Genomic DNA, 19,777 nt, shown 5'->3' on the forward strand with positions numbered 1-19,777 from the left:
CTTTCAGACATCGTGAGCCCCAACTGACGTAAGGGGATTTCGTAAAGACTCCTCTCTGGCAGGCACCCTGTTCGTTGAAGGCAGCGGTTTACCATCCACTCGCGGACGACGTGCGTGCACCCGCTTGAAATCTCCCCCTTTTAGCAGCAGGCGACTCGAGTTGAACCCTCGGCGTGGTTTGAAACGTAAAACATAGCAATGGCTGGCACTTTATGCGGAGGTCTGCTGCTGCTGCTGCTGGTACTGGTAGCCGACGTAGGCGAGGATACCGCCGATGAGGAGGACGGCGTACAGGCCAATGCCGAAGCCGCCGCTCTCGGTGCTGCTGGCTGAGCTGGTGGCGGCGGCGGCGGCCTGCTTCTTAGGGGCAGGGTCTCCGGGCTGCAAGGAGAGAAAAATGGAAAGGTTAGCATGGCTTATTCCTTATCCAGTTGAGGTATGCGGTTGTGATGCGATGCGCCATTGTGTAGAGAAGGGGGTGGGGTCCGTTGTTGTTTTTGTTGCTGCTGCGTGGGAACTCACCTGGCGCTTCAGCTCACCGACGTGCAGCTGCTCCAGGGTCTCGCGGGCCTCGTCGCTGTGGCCAACATCCTCGAATGCCTCGGTGGCATCCTGACCGCCGACATCGAGAAGAACCTCCTCGCCACCGCTGTGCGCAAAGACAAAAGTCAGTCCGAGGTTACAATGTTGAGGAGGGCCTGGGGAAAGCCGAGTGGAGGCACAGCGCAGCGCAAAGCCGCGCAGGCCAGCAAGGCAAGGCAAGGCAAGGCGAGGCAACACTTACGGGTGCTCATCGACAAACTTGGTAACGTTGTAGACCTTGTCGTGGATCACCATGTAGAGGTCCTTCTTGGTGTTGTGCTCAGCAACATCCTGGTAGGTAAGTTTGACGCCCATTATGACAGATTTCAAAAACTGCTTAGGTTTTCTCCTTTTGTTTTTTGTTTACAGGTTTGTTGAGGTTGCGGTTTGGCGTGAATGCAGTGGTGGATTTGAGGTGTGGTTTGTGCAAAGAGAAAGTTGTGAAGTGCTTCGAAGGGGAGGTTGTTAACGGCAGAGACTTTTTCCTTTGGCGAAATTGGCTACAAGGGGAGTGAGGTGGTGCAAGAGGGAATTCAACGAGAAGGAGGTCGCTCGGGTGTTGAGCCCATTGAACACTCACACTTTATCACGGACCCCAGGAAAATTGGGGAAGGTGCACTGGACTGCACTGTACTACTACTACTACTACTACCTGGCGACTGACAGCTGAGAAAAGCTTCCGCTGTGGACTGTGGACACAATCTGTGCAGCTTGGGGAGGGGGAAAGGTCCGCGCAGGGGTAAAATCTGAGCCAATCAGGCACTCGCATATTAGTGCACAGTTGCCCTGATTCGCCGGATGTATGGGTGGGTGCTTTGGGGGAAAGAAGCTGCGGATTTTTTGCAAGGCAATAGATTAGAGGTGGGAGAAGGCCATCCTAGCTGGGAGTGTCACTACTACGCTGTCCCTTGGACTTGGACGGGAAAGGAGAATATCTGGTCTCCGTACCGTCCGTACCGTCCGTATCGGTATCCTTCTTCCACTCAAGACAGACGACAACTTGCGCCGCCAGTATGGCATAGCTATGTTAACCTGCAGAGAGAACCATGTCACCCATTCATAAGAACGCAAGGCCCCCGAGTGAGGTGTAGGTTTCGCGTTGCAAGATCGCTTTTATCGCGCCCTAAGCTCCCGCAGTGCACAAAGACAACTTGGCTTGTTTCGAAACTGATTAGCCGCCCCCTCCCCTCGTGCCTCCAACGGCCGGAATACCGTCGGTGTCCGGGTGCTGACGGTCTGTGGCTGGGGCGGGCGGTCATTGTTCGCTGCAGCTATTCCTTGCTACTGTTGTCTCTTGCATAGCTAATTATTTAGGGTTTTTTTGGCTTTTTCGTGTTCGTATCCTTAACGACCCGCCAATCGCCGGGCTCGGTGTGAACTTGTCAGCAACCCCGGCTGCGACCTCGCTGAGCCCACCGCTGCAGCTGCAACGGCTGGCTTATCTTGTCCTAATCCCGCTGGGATTCAGAGGCGGGAACAGCATCATCCTTGACTAATGCCCGTGTCTGCCGCTGTCCCGCCTTCCCGTCTACACATGCATGCCATCGTTTCGGAGTTTGTCTTATCTCCCCGCCGCCCGCCGAGGCTTTAGTGAACCCGAGGGTTCCGGACTCTACAACGGCATGAATCTCAATCCTGCTTCTCAAATGCGAATATAAACCCGGCTACCGGATGCCACAGCCTGCTCCAACCTGAACCGCATGCATCAAGGCGTACAACTAGCACATCTATCGTCTCCATAGGGCAGTACCTCCTACCTATTAGAACCTCCAAATGATTCCGAAGGCACTCCGGGCGGTCTCGGCATCTGTCATGTCAGTTCCGTAGAAAGCGGAAGGCGGGGAACGCGCGGGGTAGAGATCCCGTTCCCCATGGCTAACAGCCAACGCTGACGATAACCGTTCGCGTCACACTGCCTGAACGGGTAATTCTTGCCAGTCTTCGGAGCTGCTGTATTCCTCCGGCAGTGACATTAGACAATGTAACGTATTCGTTCGACGAGGCTGAGTCTGAGGCTGAGGAATGCGCCTCGGTCATCATCGTGAACACGAACCAGTGTACTGCCCTCGTATGTTTAAAAAAGCTTTTAACCATTTCTAGCCTGTATGCTGAATGCGCAAAAGAGCACCGTCCCAACCGTAACCCTTCCGGGAAAAGCTGCACACGTTCCCGGCTCATCGTCTCGCGCCGCCGCCAATGTCCTGGCCCAACCTGTACGAGGTGATCTTGTCCCACTCGATCTTCTGTCTCGTCACGGGCAGCTGCCGTCTCAGGCCCTTGAACGCGCCCTCGCTTAGGCTTGTGAATCCCCTGTTCAGCTCCTCCTGGTACTTCTTCTCCGACGTCGAGATCTCCTTGACGATGCCGGCGCCCGTGCCCGACGAGACCGACGCCTGTGAGGGACGGTTGGTGAGAAGCCGGACGTTGCCATCCTCGTAGTAGTGCACGTCAACCTTTACGGAGCCCTCGAGGCTCGAGGAAGAGGGGTCGAAGATGTAGAGAGACCGCCAACGACCGTTCCTGGACACTGTCAGTACTGATATTAAACGGCAATGCTGATTTAGACACCCGTACCAGAAGTTATTGGGAGAGTATTTGTTCGAGACAACGATGACTGCTACCTGGGTATCGTTCGCAGTTGGGTAGACGCCATACGCGGCATTAGGGAAGTGCTCCTGGACATAGGGACCAAGACTCTTCAATGTCGACTTGCTGCAAAGCTCTTAGCGCCATGACCATTCCATCCGGCCTGTTCAACCTACATCAAGTCCGCATTCGCGCTATCCAGCACGTAGCTTTGCACATTGCTGGCCTTCTGTGTGCTGTGGTCGAAGGAGAAGCTCGTCGAGCTCTCGACGTCAAAGTACTGACCGTCACCGAGCGAGCTGTAGGAGCTTATGATGACCTGCACCATCTTATTAACATCCAATGTATTCTGACCGCCGTTTCGAACTGACCTGCTGGCTTCCGCCCGGCAGCTTCACCGTAGCGAACTGCTCCTCGTTGTACTTCTCAAACGCCGGCTCGAGGCTGGAGACAATATCGGGATCCGAAACAGTGAGCGACTTGATGTCTTTGTCGTATTAGTATCTTTCGAGCCTGGAATCCTCTTAGGAATGGCGTGCGGAGCGCATGGCATTACCTGCGATAACATCTGCGAGCTTTAATCGGGTTAGCCTGGTTTGCAGCTGTGCGGTTAGGGAGTAGTGGACGAACCTCGCCAGGGGGGGCTCCCTCCACGAAGGAGGAGACGGTCTCGACTTGGGACATTGCGGATCTTCTGCACTGAAAAAAGGCTCGGGAGGTCGTGCAAGCTGGAGGTTGGACGTTGTATGGCGGTGATGCGGCTGCTATGTCGAGCTGCTGCTGCTGCTCCTGACGTTGAAACGTAATGCGGGGCAATTGGAGGCGGGACCGGAGACGACGGATTGGCTAGGAAAGGGGGCTAAATTGTTAGCGCTAAACCCCCATTCACGCGGAAGGAGGAGGGGCACACAAGGTACTTTCTCATCGTTACGCTACCCAAATAATATGGCTTCCATCGCTACAATTGCATCCACATTTTGCGATTCTGCTGAACTCATATATCCGAAGACAGCTCGCGTTTTTCATCATGAGTATGTACTACATCTTGGCACCTGCCCTTCCACATTCTAGAATCTCCCCATCCCTCAGCCATCGCCTCAATAGTCCAGCACTCTTTTGATGTTGTCGTAGACCCCTAGGCAAGTCAGCATTGCTCGATGTTACGAATAGGGCAGGGTCAGACTTACTTGCTACATCCGGAATGTTGAACCTCTCGTATAACAACGGGGTGTGAATGCTCCATCCCGCAACCCTCGCAACGGGCGCTTCCAGTCTCAGAAACGTGTCAGGGTCCTCTTGAATGGTGGCAGCAACTTCGGCTCCGATACCAGCATTTACCATGGCCTCGTGCACCACAACGCAGTGGCCAGTCTTACGCACACTCTGGAACACCGTCTCCTTATCCCAAGGGTACAGTGTCCTCAGATCGATGAGCTCGACAGAGATGCCCAAGTCTTCCTCGGCTCGCTGAATGGCCGACATGCACGTGTACAGAGGCTGTCCATATGAGATGATTGTGACATCCTTGCCTTCCTTGAGGACTTCCGCCTTGGACAGAGGCAGCGTATACGCCCCCGCTGGAACCTGTTCAACGGCAGCTCTGTACAGGATCTTGGGCTCCATGAAGATGCAGGGGTCGTTGCTGCGGATGGCTGCTAGCAATAGACCCTTGGCCTGAAGAGGAGATCTGGGCATGATCACTCGCAAGCCAGGAATGTGAGTGAACAGACTCTCGGGTGACTGAGAGTGGTATAGGGCGCCGTGGCCGACGCCGCCGCAAGGCATTCGCACAGTCAGTCCGCCCACGCTGCGACCACACGCTCCGTCTCTATACCGGTACTTGGCCGCCTCGTTGACCAGTTGGTCGAATGCCGGGTAGACGTAGTCGGCAAACTGGATCTCCGCGACTGGCCGCATACCCTCCGCCGCCGCTCCAATGGCGAATCCCATGATGCCTTGTTCTGTGAGAGGTGTATTGAAGATCCGATCAGCACCGTACGTCTCGGCCAGCTTCATCGTGCACCTGAAGACACCACCAAAGGCTACGTCTTCGCCAAACACCATGACAGAGTCATCCTCCGCCAACGCAATTGAGAGGGCGTCGTTGATGGCTTGGAACAGGTTCATCTTCTTTGTCGTGCCATTTCGCACCTCCTTCGGGAGCTCTGCTGTGCTGAGGGCCGTCTGGGAGGAGTGTGCGAGTAGCGAGGTCGTCGCGTAGTCGACGGGAATGTTGAGCTTCGCTTTCGGTGGGTGTGTCGAGTAAAGCCGAGAGACGGCGAGGGGAAGCTGTATCGAGGCTGACGGCGCCAGCGCTCGCCGCAATGGACGTATTGAGATAGATGATCTCATTGTGAATTATTGAGAGAGCCAAAGGAAGTGTTGCGAGGAGTCAATTCTTGGATTTGGAGAGGGACTAGAGATGAAGGGATTGAGGACGGCCGGCTCGACGAGGGGACTCTCTCGTCCTAAACCGAGGGATGGCGGGTGATGTAAGTCAAGCTCGGCTTGCGCCGGCGTTCGCGGGGTTGAAGCGGCCCTTGGTTCCCACAGACCCTTGTAGACACTTTACGCCCTGATAAGACGGGATCGATCCATCGATTGTTGCCCTGCCAACTGCCGAGCTGTCAATGCACCTCCAAAACAGGGAATTGGATTCGATTTACCCTTGGCGTCACCACACGTACGTATTCACGTCTGGAATGTCGGTTGAACCCAGAACATTCCAGTGCATCGGCGACTAGCACTTTCACGGACAAACCATCGACGAAAATGTCGCCCGGTGAATCTTCCCGCCCGTCGTCGCATCGGCCACGAGACTCATCGGGCAGGAAGCATCATCACAAGAAACGACGATCGCACGGGCAAGGATCCAGACGGCCAACCACAGACTCGGGAGAGAGCAGGGACGAGAGAAGGTCGCAAGCACTGTCTGCTGATGCGCTGGCGGCACTCAACCGCGATAACACGAAGAGAAAAAAGAGAAGGGAGTCGCGTGCGGACGGCACAAGGAATACAGAGAGGGACGCAGAGAGGGCGGCAGAACGAGCAGAGAGGAGAAGGGCACGGCGCGAACAACAGTACAGAGATGCGCCGCGGGAGCGCCCGAGGAGGGCGGAGCGGGAGCAGGACAGAGAAGTGGTTTACGAAAAGCCAAGGAGAGATCACAAGGGCAACAAGAGACGGGTGGTCAGCGGCGCTGTGATGGAGGAGGGACGCTCGCGCGGTCACTTGCGAGGCGGCGGATGGAGCAGTTCTGACCACAGCTTCGAGAAGGAGCACTTGATCGTAGATCCCCCACAGCCCTTGCCGAAGCGGAAGAAGCTTTGTGAGTCAAACAGACGCGGGCATTTCTGACGACGACTAACCTCGGCAGGGATTTGCCTCGGAGTTTCGCTGGTGCTGCTCATCATCATCATCGTTGTGGCAGTAGTGGTCAGCAAGAACAACTCGAACAAGAGCAGCCCGTCAAAAACCACTCTGGGTAACAGCAATAAGGACAGCGTACCGATGCAGTGGCGCGGGACATACCTTGACCCGTGGTCCTGGCAGGACACGACCGACTTCAACGTTACCTTTACCGATGAAATGGTTGGCGACCTACCCGTCATGGGCCTATACACGGACTGGGACGACTCGAAGCGCGCCAACGACAAGGTGCCAGCCATCAATGATTCCTGGGGGTCATACGGATCACGACCGGCCCGCGGCGTCAACGTCGGCGGGTGGCTAAACCTGGAACCCTTTATCACGCCGTCGCTCTTCGACTACGACCCGCGGTTGGGTATCATTGACGAGTACACGCTTTGCCAGCACCTCGGCACGAAGAAGACGGCCGAGGTCCTCGAGAAGCACTACGCGACGTTCGTCACGGAATCGACGTTCAAGGAAATCGCGGATGCCGGCCTCGACCATGTCCGCATCCCCTTCAACTACTGGGCCGTCGAGGTCTACGACGGCGATCCGTACCTCTTCCGCACCTCCTGGCGCTACCTCCTTCGTGGCATCGAGTGGGCTCGCAAGTACGGCCTCCGGGTCAACCTCGACGTCCACGGGCTGCCCGGAAGCCAGAACGGGTGGAACCATTCGGGCCGCCAGGGTACGATCGGCTGGCTCAACGGCCCCGACGGCGCGACGAACGCGCAGCGCAGTCTCGATATGCACGACCGGCTCTCCAAGTTCTTCGCGCAAGACCGGTACAAGAACATCATCGCCTTCTACGGGCTGGCCAACGAGCCGCGCAACGTGGAGCTGAACAACGCGGACGTGGTGTCGTGGACGGAGCAGGCGTACAAGCTGGTCAAGAGCAACGGCATCGGGGGCATCGTGGTATTTGGCGACGGGTTCATGGGGCTGGGCAACTGGCAGGGCAAGTTGACGGGGTATAGCGACCTGGCGCTCGATGTGCACCAGTACGTCATTTTCAACACGGACCAGATCGTCTATACGCACAAGAAGAAGGTTGAGTACGCGTGTAGCGGGTGGACGCAGCAGGCGGAGCAGTCGATGGACACGTCGACGGGGTACGGGCCGACGCTCTTCGCCGAGTGGTCGCAGGCGGACACGGATTGCGCCAAGTACCTCACCAACGTCGGCTGGGGCAACCGATGGACTGGCACTTACAACACGGGCAACGCGTCGACGTCGATCCTCGAGCCCCGGTGTCCGACGCAGGACTCGAAGTGCGACTGCAACGCGGCCAACGGCGACGCCAATGGGTTCAGCAGCGACTACAAGAAGTTCCTGCAGATGTTCGCCGAGGCGCAGATGCACTCGTTCGAGAAGGGGTGGGGGTGGTGGTACTGGACGTGGGACACGGAGAGTGCACCGCTGTGGAGCTACAAGAAGGGCCTCGCGGCCGGGATCCTGCCGGCCAAGGCGTACGACCGGGACTTTGACTGCTCAGGGACCGTGCCGGATTTTGACGACGTGCCAGAGTACTACCGGATGTGAGAGAGCGGGCTTTCGGAGGTCCGGCGGCGGGCGGACGACTAGTAGACGACGACAAACGGACGACATGTAAGCATTTTGTTGCATGCAATTGGCGTTTTTTTGTTTCTTTTTCTTCCAGGGTTCAGCAACTGTATTTTTTGATTGGTTTAACGGGGCAGATTTCATGTATGGAGGAGAGCGACGGGCGATGACAGTCATGTAGCAAGGAAAGATTGAAGGGCATGTATGATAATGACGCACCAATGGAGATGCACACGACGAGACTCCGAGTATATAGTCAAACAATGAATAGAGTTACATAGGCCGGCCTGCTCTTCGGTGATGTTTTTTCCTAGTCCCGAAAAAACCCTGACAGAATACTTGGCAAACAAGCGACGGGTAAAGAGATTATGGCAGCAAACGAATGGAGCATGACCAATCCAGCACATGTCGGGTGATGTTCAAGCTTTAGTGATACCCACGGTTCGCGAATCTAGGTGTTAGCAGCAGCAGCAGGTCACTTGGGTGGCCCAATAATTAATAAGCCGGATTTAGCCAGCGCCGAATAGCGGATCGGGGGAGAGAGTGGCGGACAGAGAGAAGGGGTTCGACAAGATGGATTATTAAGAAGCTGTCAGGAAAAGCATACCTAAGCTTTGGTGCCAGCGGCGTGGGAGCGACGTGACGCCATCCGATCCTCGCGGCTTCGGCGCTCTGCACAAGAAGCGAAGCGACGAACCATCAGCGTCCGGATCGGGCTAACCAACATGCTGGTGGAGGTTCACAGAGTATCCGTACCTGGCCTACCTAGTTGCCTAGGTAGGTAGTACCGGTAGGGAGGGAGGTCCAGGTACGATACTTTGTAGTTTAGGCAGTTGGGGTGCGGGGATCAACCTTCCATTCCATTCCTCCCCCTCCATCAGTGAGGTCCCGATGCCGCGACGTACCCTGGTTCGTCACGAACCCTCTAGGAAAGACTGGCGGAGGGTGGGAAACTAGTGGGAGGGGAAGAAGAAGGAGGAGGAGAAGGAGGAGAAGGAGGAGAAGGAGGAGAAGGAGGAGAAGGAGGAAAGGAAGAAGTAGGAACCCCCCCCCCCCTAATACCCTTCCCATGACCCTCCCAGAGCTTCAAGGCCATTCCAATCTAGCTTCGTTCCGAGGTGGAATTCCGCCGTCTGGCGTGTGGTTGTGTTTGTCGGGGGTGCCTTCCCCAGCGCGTACGTTACGAGGCCCGTTTTAGCCTTACGACTCATTGCGGAAAAGTCGACTGAATGACTGACAGGCGCCTCCTTGTCTCACCCGATCGGTTCCACAGATGTCGAAAGGCCCTCCTGCTCTCTCTCTCTCTCTCTCTCTCGGTTTTTGCGACGTCACGTTGATGACGGTTTATTTCCGAAGCCGCTCCGCCGGACCCCTTTTTTTTTCCACTTTCCCATGAGGCACTTTTCTACGCTTTGGGGTGCTTACTAACAGAATGCGACAAACTTGCGAGATGTTTGCGGCTACCGTGTCATGGCATCAGACGAACGCTCTCTCTCTCTCTCTCTCTCTTTCTCTCCCACTCACTCCCATTCCCGTTCTCCGATACTGATGTCCTTGGCTGAGCACTGCCGGACGCTGCCTCGCCTCCGGGGATAAATCGCAAAGGCAGCGGCGACCCCCGCCCCGTTTTGCGGCAGCAGCGTCATCCATTCCCACCCGTCTTCGTCCATGGGCACTCCATGACATGGTTGTGCCCCCCTCCCTTCACGTCGGCTGCAATGACAGGATCCACTTCCGGTCCGGGGTACCATTGAATCAAGAGCGAACAACGAACCGCGTCTCTGGGCTGAATAATCTACCAAACGGTGACGGATGCGCCGCTAGCTGGAACCACTCATCCATCATTGACTAATGTAACTGCGCGAGTAGTGGTGTAGGAGATTGAGCATTACCTATGTAGCTTGGTAGATGGTCGTGCGTGATGATGTTATCCTGCCGTGCTATCCATACCCACTCGCTTGACCTTGTTCGAACTGCAAACAAAAAGTAGACTTTCACCCGCATCCATGTTTTTTTTCTTCCCATCTCGCGGTTACAGATAGAAAACAAAAATGTTTCAACGGGAGATGTCTTTTGTTTCCACCACTTCTTGATCAAAATCTATCCACACCCTACCATCTGTTGGTCGCAGGCAAAATTGTACCAAGCAATCGAACCTGACCTACCTCGATCCTGGTTCTATCACGGTCCACATTAGCCTCCTGGAACTCGGAAGCCGGCCCAAACACCGGAACACCCTTGCTCATATACCCGACATCCGCGACCCGAGTATCAAACCGGGGGGGGGGAGGGTAGAAAGGAGGGGGGGGAACGATAATATTAAATCGTGTAGAACTGCCTGTTGTTCGCTCCAACAGCGTCCGTTGCCCGACCATGACGGACGACATCGAAAAGGCCGAGAGCCGCTCGTCCCATCCCGACAATGAGAGCACCACGGTCCACGGGGAGTCGGGCTTCGAACCCATCCGCACCGGCGCCATCAGCAGCGCATCGACGCGATCTGCCCGGCACTCGCGCTCGCGCTCGCTCAGCCGGCCGCGCTCGCACAACGGCTATAGCTGCGACGACTACGAGCACGGAGACGACAGCCCGCAGGGGGGGGTGGCCGAGAAAGAGGTCGACCCCTACGAGGTGGCCTTCGACGGCGGCGACAGCGACCCCATGTGCCCACGAAGCATGGGCAAGTTCAGAAAGTGGCTCGTCGTGTCCATCGTGTCGTGCGCCAGCTTTTGCGTGTAAGTGAGACCACCAGTCTCTGGGGGAACGAGGGCGTTGACATTGTGAGACAGCACCGCCGCGAGTTCCATCTACACGTCGACTTATGGCCAGATGGACGCCGAGTTCGGCAACTCCCGTATCGTGGCCACCATCGGCCTGTCGACTTTTGTCCTTGGAATCAGCCTGGGCCCCATGTTCTTGAGCCCGCTCAGCGAGTTCTGCGGCCGCCGGCCCATCTACATTGTCTCCTGGAGTATGTATCTCATCTGGCTCATCCCTTCAGCCGTCGCCCAGAACATCGCGACCATGATCGTCGCTCGCTTCTTCGACGGCCTATCGGGCAGCGCCTTCCTGGCCGTCTCTGGCGGCACCGTCAGCGACTTATTCGCCCGTCATGAGCTCCAAGCTCCGATGCTCATGTACTCGCTTGCCCCCTTCATCGGGCCCTGCATCGGCCCGCTGATTGGCGGCTTCATCAACTACAACGTCGACTGGAGGTGGACCTATTATGTGTTGATCATCTGGGCCTTTGCGCTATTAGTCGCTATTGTCGTCTTCGTACCTGAGACGTATCGTGAGTTGACCCGTGGAGGAGGCGCGCCTCTTTCCCTTTCCAACACCCCGGGATCAGCTCCTGGCGGCTGACGTGTGCGGTATAGATCCGATTGTCCTTCGAAACAAGGCACGCGAGATGCGAAAGGAAACGGGAGATGAGCGCTGGAAGGCCCCCGTCGAGAAGACGACAAAGTCCGTCATCAAGACCATTGGCATCTCGTTGATGCGCCCCTTCCAGCTGCTCGCCTTCGAGCCCATGGTCCTCAGCCTCGACGTCTTTTCGGCAATCCTCCTGGGTATATTGTATCTCTTCTTCGGCGCGTTCCCGCTCGTCTTTGGCAACGTCCACGGTCTCAACCTTTGGCAAGTCGGACTGACCTTCATGGGCATCCTCGTTGGCATGTTCCTTGCCGCTGCGACCGATCCTTTGTGGCACCATATCCGCAGCCGGCTTATAGCCGATCTGGAGAAGGAGACGGGCGTCGAGGGGGCAAGCGAGCCAGAATTCCGGCTCCCTGCAGTCATCTGCGGCGCCTTCCTGTGCCCCATTGGCATCTTTTGGTTTGGATGGAGTCTCCATCTGCACTGGATCATGCCCGTCATTGGATCTGCCATCTTTGGAGCAGGGTAAGTCGGCGTTTTTCCCTTCGCACAGCATCGCAAGCATGACCCAAAGCTGGAGAATGATCCGTGATTCCACGACATGCCAATGGTCGCCTCCGGCAGGTTTCTGCAGGTTCATGCATCTTTGCGCATGTTCTCGGCCGTTAGGCAAGCTTTGTCAGGCCTTACGGACCACGGTGTTGTCTCGTTTTTATCCCCCAACTTGTATGCGGGACATGCAGCTGACCGCCTTGGTGGTGTCACAGAACCCTCCTCGTCTTTACTGGCATCTTTACGTTTCTTGTAAGTGTGGCTTTCTCGCTGTCGGCTCCCCGATTGTGGCGTTCCAGGGGTTTGGAATCAGTCTCGGGACCGGGAGTTACACGGCGGAATTGTGCTAAAAGTTTGGGCTCACAGGTCGATGCTTATCCCTTGTACGCCGCCTCGGCCCTCGCAAGCAATGCGTTTGTGCGATGCATGTTTGCTGGTGAGTTACCTAGTGGCACCAACGCTCATAACCACCCGGCTGGGTGGTGTCGTGTCTCGGTTCTGTGCTGACTTGGATGCCTTGGGATAGCTGCCTTCCCGTTGTTCGGGACTCAAATGTACAATAAACTGGGTTATTCCTGGGCCTCGTCGTTGCTCGCTTTCCTGACGGTTGCCATGCTGCCGTTCCCGTTCATCTTCTTCAAGTATGGCAAGAGGATCAGGGGCCGCAGCCGATTCGCCACCCGTGGCTAGCAGGAAGAAGGCTCGAGACTGGTGAATGAAGCGCAGGCGGTCGGTGGCGAGCGGGCCGAGTCAACGCGAGATTCAGCGGCGGCCGGTGAAGGATCAGACATGAGCGGCACCGCACAGACTCTGCAGATTGGCCCGGAGGACCGACACAGGCTGCCTGGCCCTGAATGGTCGATGGCGTCGCATGCAGCTCCGTTATTGCTGTTAATTTCTGGTTGGGTGCATGCACGCAACGTGCACGTTCCTGACCCAGACGACCGAACAAGGATGCTGTATGGCAATATTGGACGACTAACAGCAGGCGGGAGACGGCACGTAGCAGATGTGGCTGCTAGTCACGACGATCGTCATGAGGTGACGGCAGTAGCCGTCTGCAAAGGGCCAGAGGCTTGGCCTGTCATTGATCGAGTGGCATCAGGTAGTGGCAACACGACAAGGTGGAGGGCCACGCTGCACAAGGCCGCGTATCGAATGGCTGCCAATGACGGCGTGAGGCCCTGGACGATTTTGTGCTCGCATGCAACGAGATACCCCCAATATTTGCTCCACCGCATATAGACGAAGAGGCCGATGCTTGACCGGCGGGTTATACCAAATTTGAATGCGATGATGCCATACGAAAGCTCGGGCGGGCAGCGCCTGAGTCACACAGTCAAAGGTGAAGCCAATGTTGGTACACTGCCGGCGTCTACTTGGCGCCGAGGCAGCACGGCGCTGGCCCTGGTGGACGCGTAGATAGATCGTATTGGATCTCACGTGCAGCACGGGAACAGTGGAAATACCAGATGGCCAATAGTGTGGCTTGCAGTTGCGTCGTTAACACGATGCTGTGCAACAAGGATGGGTCATATCGGTAAGAAAATTGAGGGTTGTCCGAGGGACCGAGGGACTCTGGGTCATGGGGATTTAGGTATGGACAAAGGCGGGTAGGTTGTTGTTGTTAATGTTAAGAAGCTTTGGGGTATCGAATTTGATGAGATTTTGATACGATTTCGAGAGGTTGACATAAGAGTAGGCCGTGGGTGAGGTGAATTGGACCGTGAACTGGACCCAACAAGGTGTGGTCAGGTCAACCAGCCTGGCCCATGCATATGTTTGGCTTGTGCGAGAGGGTTGCCGTTTCCTGTTCGGATTGAGCCTGGGTCCGAGCGGCGGCATATGCACAGGTGCAGCTTCTGCAGGACAAGCCTACCTACACTAGGTACGGATACCTACGAACAGATACGTACCCTACCAAGAGACCAGCGAAACCTTGAAGAGGTCCCGAGGAACAATGGAAAGTAAGCAAGGTCCTTCTGATTTGATTTTTTTCTGTTGCTGTTGAAGCACACGATCTTTCGCTCATGGCCCGATATAGGACTCCGGCACGTACCTGATCGAAAGGCTCTTCAAGGGACTTGGCCGACTGCGCAAAAGCTGGGCAATAACGGACTCGAACAGAGAGAGAGAGAGAGAGAGAGTATCAGATACTCTAGCTCTGGGCGTCTATGGCGCCTGTGTGCCGCACCAGTTGTCGTCATTCTGAAGTAGCCGATACAGGGTGGGTCGTTGGGCAGGTACCGTACCCACATGCGCCACCCACATACCTCTTCTCTCGGCCAATGGCGGGCCTGGCATTCTCTCCAAGAAAAACCCCGCAGCCCAGCAAGTAAATCTTTGACCAACGACAGTGAGGCTGGGGGGATGGCGTTCATCCTCACTGGCTGCCCAATGTGTCTGTCTGTCTGCGCTTGTGAGTGTGAGTGCATGTGTGGGTGGGTGTCGGTCTCTCTTTCTCGGTTACCGTCAGCTCCAGAGACGAAACCTCCTCGCGTGCTCCTCTTCCACCCAACCGAGGATAAATATCGTGACTCCAAAAATCACAGGTTCCAACTCCAACCCCGATCCCGACCCCGACCCCGACGACGAAGACGTCTTCCGCTCAATTGCGCCGCCGCGACTTCGACTTCGGCTTCGAACTGCGAATGCGATCCCCTCCACAACCATTGCTTGCCCTAAAAGTAGTTGTCGACTTTCGCTTGCCTGCTGGCCTGTGCCTGTCTGCAACAAGCACCAGGGCTACGGCTACCTGCAGACATCACGCTTGTTGTCGACCTCTTAGAACCTCTGTCACATCTACTCCGGCTCGAAGCCGTCGCCGCCAGTCCTCGGTCAGCTCCCAACACCCTGTCCCCCGTCCTCGTCCCCGTGACCTCATGTGGTCCGCGACGCAACCTCCGGTCTCTAGACGGCTGCGCCAACTATCGAGTCCTAGTCCTGCCGTGACGAGTACGTCGCACAAGGAACGCCTCCTTCTCTCCGCCTACCCACCATTGGAGACGCCTGACTGCTGAGGATACGAAAACCCAAGGCTCCCTCTCCCAATTTCACCTGCGTCGCCTTGCTTGTAAGCCGCTCGTCTGCCTGCGTACGGCGCATCTGGAGGGAAGGGAGACAACAGGACCCTCCCGTCCGCACTGCGGGAGCGCACAGCGCCTGATTCAGGTCTTGCTTCTGCCATACCACAACGGCGCGGGTAACAATATCTGGCGCGGATCTCATTCGCAAACTCGAAGCTGCCCTTGCGCACCCAGGCTCTGGGGACAACAAGCCCACGCCGGTGCCGCACTATAGACTCTGTGCCTCGCCAATCCAGCCAGACCCCCCGGCGTGTGCCACTCAACTCTGACCGCAGGGAGATTTTCCCAATACATTTCCTATTCTGCAACGCCTGCCCAGCGCGACGCCAGGCCAGGCCAGGCCAAGCTAGGCCCGCATACCTACGTTTGAGGGTAAGCCGTGTGGTTTCGCAAGCATAGCACCAAGAAGTTTCCTGGATCGGGCTCTGCAGTACGCTGCCGTCACTGCGTCAGCAATTGCTTTGTTGTCTCTTTTTGCCCCGGGGAGGCCTGTATATAAACCTAAGACGCCATGCCGGACGGCCCCGAAGACACCGGGGCAGAGGCCTCGGATGCCATGTCAGATAATGACCACGAGTACGACGACGACACGCCTGTAAAAGACGACGACGACGACAAGATGGCTGAATCCCACGAGAGCGGCGCCGACACCAATGGCGAGGTCAAGAAGAAGTATGATCCCAAGGACCCTTCACGGCCGAGGAGGAAGAAGGCTCGCCGGGCGTGTTTCGCCTGTCAAAGAGCCCATCTGACTTGTGGTAAGCTACGCCCGATTTCTCAGGGTTCGGCTCGTGATAGTCTCTGGTCAAGTGAAATGCTTGTGAAGTCATGTTTCGCCTTATTTTTTCCTCCCTTCGTTTTTCTATATCACTCGGACACGGGCCATGACTGCCCTGCTCCACCCTCGTGGCTATTTGCAATGCGATCTTGCTGATGTGATGGCTACAGGAGATGAACGACCATGTCAGCGATGCATTAAACGTGGACTCGCAGACGCTTGTCAGGACGGCGTCCGCAAGAAGGCAAAGTATCTTCACGATGCTCCGCCAGAGGCACTCCGGCCCGTATTAGGACCCAATTTCAACCCAACGGCCGCGCCGACCCGTCCCAACGGCCAGCGTCATCACAGCGGCACCTCGGACACGGCCTCAACCGCAGGTAGTACGTATTTTGGCCAAACCTCGACGGCATCCTTCCCCGTCTACTCCGCGCAGCAAACATCTGTAGGGATTCCCGAGAGCCTACCGTTCCAAGCGCAACCGTCACCGATATCACCGTCGTTCCCACAACCGAGCAACACGGCGCGGTCCCTCGGCGGCATGATCTCGCCCCAGGTTGCCAGTGACCCCTTTAATACGTTGTTTGACCCCAGCAACCCGGCAATCTTCAACTTTGATCTGGAAGGGCTCAACTTCGGCAGCCAATACGGCGCCATGGAATTTGGCATGCTTGGCCACATGTCGTCCGGCGCGGCCGAGACACCGCCGCGCGACGGGTCCTTATCCGGACCGGGCGGTGAAGTCAACTTCGGGTCCACAAACGTCTTTAGCAACGGCAACAACCAGTTTGGTCAAGTTTACGATAGCGGTATGATCAACGATTTCATCGGTGTAGACCAGTCTTCCAACGGCATGTACCAACAAGGCAATTTGCAACATGGCCTCCCACATGCCTACGCCATTGCTGCTGGCCCAACAAGCCTACATAGTCCCGGCACAGACCAGACAGCCAGCCCGCAACCTACTAACTTTGGTTTTGAAGGATCTCCGAGGGGGAACTTTGGCACTGTTGGAAACTCTCAGACCATAACCGCCCCTAGTCGCCCCAAATCCAAGCCTGGACAAGCTCAGAAGAGCGGACCGCACACACTCCTGGGCAAGCGGCAGCGCGACCCGTCATCCATCTACGATACCGTCAAGGAGCCGTATCCGTACCTGGCCGGCTTCCACGCCCTCATCGACTACCTGCCAAAACGCTTCTCCGCTAACCGGACGTTACGCATCGCCAAGGCACTCGCCAGCATTCGCCCATCATTCATCGCCTGCACCAAAACGCTCAGCCGGCAGGACCTCATCTTCATGGAGAAGTGCTTCCAACGGACCCTGTTCGAGTACGAGGAGTTTATGCACCACTGCTCCGCGCCGACCATCGTTCTGCGCCGCACGGGCGAGATCGCCGCCGTCAACAAGGAGTTTATTGCGCTGACCGGGTGGACCAAGGACGTCCTCCTGGGGAACGAGCCGAACCTGAATGTCAACACGGGCGGGGCGGGATCGACCACCAACAGCGGCCGCAACACGGGCCGCGCCGGCATCTCGACGCCCAAGCCGCCCTCCTCGACGCTCGACCATCTCAGGGGCGAGGGCGGATCACGCAAGCAGCCCGTCTTCATCGCCGAGATCCTCGACGACGATAGCGTCGTCGAGTTCTACGACGACTTTTCGCACCTCGCGTTCGGCGACAGCCGCGGCAGTGTCAACCGCACCTGTCGGATCCTCAAGTACCGCACCAAGGAGCAGGCCGAGGCTGCGGTGTCAACGGACATGGCGCCTCAACAGGACCCGCGCAAGAGCATGCTCAGCAATCGCGTCACCCGCATCGACGGCGAGCACGGCATCTCCAAGATCGAGAAGGACGGCAAGGTGGACTGCCGGTATTGCTGGATGATTAAACGAGACGTATTCGATATCCCCATGTTGATTGTGATGAACGTGAGTACTGGCCTCCCTTGCCACCGAAGCCGTCGACGACTAACAGAAGACAGTTCCTTCCGTGCTATTACCCGAACAAAGAACCGCATGGCCTGGCAGTGTAAGCCGGAGATGAAGATGAAGGAGAAGGAGAAGAATGGGGAGAAAAAGGAGTGATCAGGGCATATATGAAGGAGGGGGCATGGGCGGCGTTTTTGTTCTAGCTTTTGGGGTTTGAATCAGGACAGTGTCCCGACGTGGTTTTGTTCTTTCGGTTTCCGGTTATTCCCGTCATCACTCGAGGCATGGTTTCCCCCTCCGTTTGGCAGGGCAGCCGGGGGAAGGGCGCATCTCTGGATCATGATTCATTCATATTCATCGGTTTCCTACAAACTTTTCGCTTCGACCATACCCTTTGAAGAGGGAAGGGGGGAGGGAGGGAGAGGACATCGAACGAATCCTAGAGTGCTCCCCCTTACTATTACGGACAGAGTCGGAACTTTTGTTATTCTTCTTCTTCAAATGATTATTTCTTATATGGAAATTCTACGCTTTTATCCACCCGTGCTCTGTTGAAATCTTCATGATCATTGTAAGGGGAAGGAGGTGGCCGGGCCATCGGGGCCGTTCAGGCCTTGGGCAGCGGCTCGACGAGCCACTTGGCATCCAACGCGCCGTCCTTGTTGGCCCCGGGCCTCAGAGCCTTGGGCGGCGCCCAGGCGTCGCGGTCGAGCGAGGCTCGCGCGACGTCGCAGTCGGTGTTGATGTCGGCGACCAGGGCCTCGAGGCTCTTGTAGTCCTTCTCCTCGCGGACGAAGCCGAGGATCAGGAGGCGCATGTGGGCGTCGTAGAAATCGGCCGCGAACTTGTGCAACACGTGTACCTCGGCGGAGCGGACCGTGTTCTTGTAGAAGGGGTTATAGCCGATGGACATGACCATGGGGTACAACTGGAACTCGAGGTGAGGCTGGGCTGGGCCGGAGCCGGAGGAGGGCGGCGGGGCGACGCGGTCCGGGTGCGAGGCGGGCAGGGAGAGGGAGGCCCAGCCGAAGTAGACGCCGGACTTGGCGGTGTCTATCCAGGGAGTCTGAGAGGCATCCACGGGGAGGTTTGCGGTCGGGATCCCGAGCTGTGGTGGTGGTGGGGGTCTTGGTCAGCGGCTTGGTCTTTTGTGAGGCTTCTCGTGTGAGACGAGTTTTGGTACGGTCCAAGTATGAGTGTGAGTGAGGGAGAGCGAGGGTACTACGCAAATGTAGAGTATGTGGGGTGCGAAGAACGAGGCGTGCGTGCATGCCGTGAGAGACATTGGTGAGAGACGCGACATTGACTAACCTCTTTGGACCCCCGGCCGAAGCCAGATATCACCTTGCCCTCCATCTTGAGCGGGAAGGGGGCCTCGGGACCAGAGTCCGGGCCGACAATGAGAGGGCGTGCTGTCTCATCCGCCATTTTGTCCTTGTCGTGTGAGTGTGTGAGTGAGTAAGTGTCGCTGTCTCAGCGTTTTGTGCCCCTCTGCTGTGCTGAGGCAATTCGGTGGTGCTGATTAATTCACGCCTGGGTGAGCTTCGCAGTCTCGTGGGTGGATGCCTTTTCGCGCAACGAGGAATGGGCTCACAAACGCTATAATTCCAAGTCAGAGGACCGGTTTTCTTTCGTGTGACTGATCTCGGAAGGAAAAGAGGTCTTCTTTAGGTAGGATAGGTTCGTAGGATAGGTTCAAGGCCAGAGAAAGGCTGTGGAAGGTTTGCGAGAACTGGGGAAGTGCGACATGAAGTGAGTGGTGAGTCGTCGCCGGTGGATGAGATGTGGTGGGGCTGGACGGTTGGATGGAGGGGTTGATAAGGCTTTGGCCGTCGTTATCAAACCGAAGGAGCGGGAGGGGGCGCAGGAAGGTGCACCTGTTTGCTCGGCCCGGACGAGTATGGTGGGGGC

General features: G+C 56.7%; 7 protein-coding genes across 7 annotated transcripts; 3 read left to right on the forward strand and 4 right to left on the reverse strand.

Moving 5' to 3' along the window:
* Nucleotides 1-210: 210 nt before the first annotated feature.
* GLRG_05377 (cytochrome b5-like Heme/Steroid binding domain-containing protein) lies at nucleotides 211-897 on the reverse strand (the record flags this gene model as incomplete). The annotated part of the gene is made up of 3 exons (XM_008096062.1): nucleotides 211-381; nucleotides 523-649; nucleotides 785-897. The coding sequence occupies 3 exons, from the start codon at nucleotides 895-897 to the stop codon at nucleotides 211-213; spliced, it is 411 nt and encodes a 136-aa protein (XP_008094253.1).
* A 1,859-nt stretch (nucleotides 898-2,756) lies between these two features.
* GLRG_05378 (F-actin capping protein alpha subunit) lies at nucleotides 2,757-3,852 on the reverse strand (the record flags this gene model as incomplete). The annotated part of the gene is made up of 6 exons (XM_008096063.1): nucleotides 2,757-3,102; nucleotides 3,157-3,294; nucleotides 3,345-3,487; nucleotides 3,540-3,655; nucleotides 3,725-3,743; nucleotides 3,799-3,852. The coding sequence occupies 6 exons, from the start codon at nucleotides 3,850-3,852 to the stop codon at nucleotides 2,757-2,759; spliced, it is 816 nt and encodes a 271-aa protein (XP_008094254.1).
* Nucleotides 3,853-4,265: 413 nt separating this feature from the next.
* On the reverse strand, nucleotides 4,266-5,520 carry GLRG_05379 (transketolase; the record flags this gene model as incomplete). The annotated part of the gene is made up of 2 exons (XM_008096064.1): nucleotides 4,266-4,303; nucleotides 4,356-5,520. The coding sequence occupies 2 exons, from the start codon at nucleotides 5,518-5,520 to the stop codon at nucleotides 4,266-4,268; spliced, it is 1,203 nt and encodes a 400-aa protein (XP_008094255.1).
* Nucleotides 5,521-5,940: 420 nt separating this feature from the next.
* GLRG_05380 (beta-glucosidase 6) lies at nucleotides 5,941-8,121 on the forward strand (the record flags this gene model as incomplete). The annotated part of the gene is made up of 2 exons (XM_008096065.1): nucleotides 5,941-6,496; nucleotides 6,545-8,121. The coding sequence occupies 2 exons, from the start codon at nucleotides 5,941-5,943 to the stop codon at nucleotides 8,119-8,121; spliced, it is 2,133 nt and encodes a 710-aa protein (XP_008094256.1).
* Nucleotides 8,122-10,515: 2,394 nt separating this feature from the next.
* On the forward strand, nucleotides 10,516-12,759 carry GLRG_05381 (major facilitator superfamily transporter; the record flags this gene model as incomplete). The annotated part of the gene is made up of 6 exons (XM_008096066.1): nucleotides 10,516-10,877; nucleotides 10,932-11,434; nucleotides 11,520-12,042; nucleotides 12,285-12,321; nucleotides 12,436-12,505; nucleotides 12,596-12,759. 6 exons carry the CDS (start codon nucleotides 10,516-10,518, stop codon nucleotides 12,757-12,759), a joined length of 1,659 nt encoding a protein of 552 aa, XP_008094257.1.
* Nucleotides 12,760-15,666: 2,907 nt separating this feature from the next.
* GLRG_05382 (transcription factor) lies at nucleotides 15,667-18,022 on the forward strand (the record flags this gene model as incomplete). Its single annotated transcript, XM_008096067.1, has 2 exons — nucleotides 15,667-15,913; nucleotides 16,104-18,022. 2 exons carry the CDS (start codon nucleotides 15,667-15,669, stop codon nucleotides 18,020-18,022), a joined length of 2,166 nt encoding a protein of 721 aa, XP_008094258.1.
* Nucleotides 18,023-18,473: 451 nt separating this feature from the next.
* On the reverse strand, nucleotides 18,474-19,294 carry GLRG_05383 (riboflavin kinase; the record flags this gene model as incomplete). The annotated part of the gene is made up of 2 exons (XM_008096068.1): nucleotides 18,474-18,974; nucleotides 19,178-19,294. The coding sequence occupies 2 exons, from the start codon at nucleotides 19,292-19,294 to the stop codon at nucleotides 18,474-18,476; spliced, it is 618 nt and encodes a 205-aa protein (XP_008094259.1).
* Nucleotides 19,295-19,777: the final 483 nt, after the last annotated feature.

Source organism: Colletotrichum graminicola, assembly GCF_000149035.1.
Source record: "Colletotrichum graminicola M1.001 genomic scaffold supercont1.18, whole genome shotgun sequence".
NCBI classification, from domain to species: Eukaryota; Fungi; Ascomycota; class Sordariomycetes; order Glomerellales; family Glomerellaceae; genus Colletotrichum; species Colletotrichum graminicola.